The sequence below is a fragment of the Engraulis encrasicolus genome, chromosome 9, assembly GCF_034702125.1.
Source record: "Engraulis encrasicolus isolate BLACKSEA-1 chromosome 9, IST_EnEncr_1.0, whole genome shotgun sequence".
Classification (NCBI taxonomy): Eukaryota; Metazoa; Chordata; class Actinopteri; order Clupeiformes; family Engraulidae; genus Engraulis; species Engraulis encrasicolus.
In genome coordinates, this window is record NC_085865.1 from 1672721 (window position 1) to 1676024 (window position 3304).

At 52.8% G+C, this 3304-nt stretch overlaps 1 protein-coding gene across 1 annotated transcript in view; it reads right to left on the minus strand.

The window, feature by feature from the left end:
- Positions 1–2264, minus strand: part of spata13 (spermatogenesis associated 13) — a 48141-nt gene extending 45877 nt beyond the window's left edge. The window contains exon 1 of the mRNA XM_063206372.1: positions 1745–2264. Within this exon, the coding sequence (XP_063062442.1) occupies positions 1745–2170 (426 nt within the window). The 5' untranslated portion in view covers positions 2171–2264. The remainder of the gene's footprint in view (positions 1–1744) is intronic.
- Positions 2265–3304: the final 1040 nt, after the last annotated feature.

The window sequence follows — 3304 nt, forward strand, 5'->3', positions numbered from 1 at the left end:
CAATCATATCAGCGGTTGAGACCCAGATCAGCATTACTATATTATTATATTTCTTTGCCTAAGGAGGTTAAGGGCCACAGTATACTCATGGAGGTTAAGGGCCACAATATCTACCCACACACCTAGATTTGCCCCACTGCCAAGGTGCAATGGAATAGTCGTGCGGTTGGCAAGAACATCTGGGCTATCTGAGGGAACCGTATGGACCGTTCTTGATTAGAGCAATAAATATGTCACAACAGGGATATCTGTACCCACTCAAGGTCAATGGCACCGCATTAAACAGCGCAACAGATCAATGACCTTCATAGTGCCTACTCATAAAGATCCTGGCTGTTTTCCTACTCTAGTCTGTGTCTTTTCGTTGCACTATAAGCACAAATCAAGAAGAATTCACTTCAGCATGTGCATATACAGCAGCAGGCGAGTCCACATATTACACTGAAGGGTTTATGTGCCATTTCTGAGGAAGCCCACGCACTGTCCAACGTCCGTGTCCATAGAACTGATGTCTGTTCCTTCCCTCCCAATTAATGTTAATGGCCCTTTAAAGTGCACTTTAAAGTGCATGCATTTAATGGTGCACACATGACAGCCATCCAATCCATTTGGAGTCAGTGGTAACTGGCCATTGCAGTAATGGCACACGTATATCAAATGCTATATCAAATCAATCCAAATGCTATATCAAATCAATCCATTTTGCTTGCCCCCAGAATCAATTCCATGATGTGCCGATCCATCAGTCGAAGACATCTCTTTTGTATTCAGTTTGTGGAGTATGGCGTGCTCATCCAGATAGTTTGTTGGCTTCTTGGGTTTGGGTGCTCTTTAGTCCAAGGTAATGTACTTCCAGGATCAAAAAATGAGAATAAATTCTCTGACTAAGGCACTCCAAATTATTTGTTTATTATTATTTATTCTCATTTTTTGATCCTGACATCTCTTTTGTAATTTCCAGGAGCTATGCTGTGATGTGGTTATATTAGAAATTCCCTTCGAGATGTGTTTGTGGATAAACAAACAGTATGTGTGCAAATCTGCCCAAGTCATGGTATGCAAGCGTTATAGTGTGTCAAGATCAGGGGATGACGTGGCAGGACAGAAGGTGTTAAAGCCAGGCAGATATGAAGACATGTCGGTCAACTCAAAGCAGACGGATGAAGGACTAGATACTCATGTTCTGATAAGACCATTTTGACAATGTGGCAACGAGGGTCGGGGTGGGGGTGGGGGTTAATGTCTGCATCTAAACAACTCCAAAGACTCCAACACATCACAATAACACAAAAATGAACCTTAATACATCAGTCACATTTGTAGAAAATATCTTGCTCATATTGTTTTGGGAACATGGCAATTGTGATTGCATTGGTACAGCGCAAGTATTCTTCCTAAAGATAATGATTTAGCAGATGAGGATAACACTAAAAGGTCCAAGTCTAAGGCTGCAGAATATTGATTTTGTGTATTGAAAAGTCACAGGTGACACTTGCTCCTACAAATAGTAGTGGCAATGATGCAAGTAACTAATCAAGTGACAAATTGTGCAAATTGTGAGTTATGTGATGTCTATAGCTTCACATGCCAGTTTTATTATGCAGTTGACAGTGATATTTCCTCCATCCGTCTTACTTAGCATTTGAGATGTCATTCATCTGATCATTATTATAATTTAAGGATCGTCAACGTATGAGGATCTTCAATAATTTCACTTTAAAATGATTGGAGATTTTTTTCTCACCTTGGTTGAGCCCTGTTCATGGACCTCCATCTGCACGGTGTCAGTGTGTGACTCCTCCTCCCCCATTAGTCTCTGAGCCTCCATAGGCCCACAGTCCTCAGCAGACGTGTCACTCGGACTCGGACATGACGTCTGTTGCGCGACACCCTGACCGCTACTCAGCTGCTGGCAGCCATTGCTGGTGAGAGTCTGTTGGCCACTCGTGCCACCGCGGTCGGTCGGGTCCAGGGGGGCAAAGAGGGGCGAGAGGGGCAAGGGGGGCGCGGTGTATGGAGGGTGCGTGTTCCACCGTGACGGTGGTGGTGGTGGCGGCTCGCTGGCCGTCCGTCTCCCTCTCGGGGGGCGTGGCTCTGGCGCGTGCAGGCGAGGGGCGGCGCTGGCGGTCCGGGGGCGGAAGGCAAGGTATGCGGCGGGAGTAGTCGTCATGGAGCTGCCTGAGGGGGGAGAGGGGCGGTGGCGGGGGGGGCGGGGTCGCGGCCAGGGGGCTGCTGGGGCGGCGTGCTCGGGACGTCAGGTCCGTCAAGCTGCCCACCAGGCGCTGCACCTGGGCCCGGGTTCGACTGGGGCTCCTCCACCTCTGCGACCCGCCCCCGCTGCCTTGCTCGCGGCTGTCCACAGACGAGGCGCTGTTGGTGCGCTTGATGGCCGGGTTCCGGCCCCGCTGGGAGGAGTCGTGGTCCCCCTGCTCCAGTTCCTGTCCCGGTTCCTGTTCCTGTTTGTGCGGGGGGGCCATGTGGGCCGAGGCGGTCCTGCGTTTGAAGGGGGCCTTGGCGTGCAGGTTGTCGGCGCTCTTGCTGAGGCGGCTCATCGCTCGGCTGTCCATCTCGCCCGGTGGCAGGTGCACCTCGGAGCCGCCGAACGCCGCGCTCAGGGGCCGAGGACGGGAACGACCCCCCCGTGACGACGACGCCGGCGAAGGGGTGGCGCCGCGCTTGGGCGACTTCGGCGGTAGACCCTGGCACGCAGCGTTGTTGTTGTTCTGCGCCCCGTCGTCCATCAAGGAGATGCGGCCCGCTCCGTACGCCCGGCGGATACTGCGGGAGAAGTGGCTGTTCCTCTGCAGTCCGTCGTCGTTAGTTAAATCCTCGTCGTCATCCGAGGCCACAGAGCAGACCCCGACGAGGGAGCCACTGACGAGCGAGCCAGCTCTACTGTACACTCCGTTCACAGTACGAAGAGGGTCTTGGCACGGCATTCGAAACTGCTGTCCATTGGTTGCCTCTACGGGGTCTATATTCTCATTGGTCATCACGGACATCTCTGCGTCCTGATTGGCTGTTGCCATAGCGACGCCTCGGCTCTGGATGCCCTGGAACACAGACGACCGCAGTTTCTTGAACGACCCCATGACCTTGAGCCCGGAGAGCCCGGCCCAGGTCTGTGGGGCGGCGGCGGTTGTGGTGGTGGTTGGACCTTGGTGCTGGTTGGCGCCGGTGGTGTTAGAAGTCCGTTCCGACATGGCGTCGTCTACACAGGCCTTCTGGCCGGAGAAGAGGCGCATAATCCTGGAGGCGTACGGCTTGGCTGCCTCCGACTGGCCAATCACAGCGCTGCACCAGG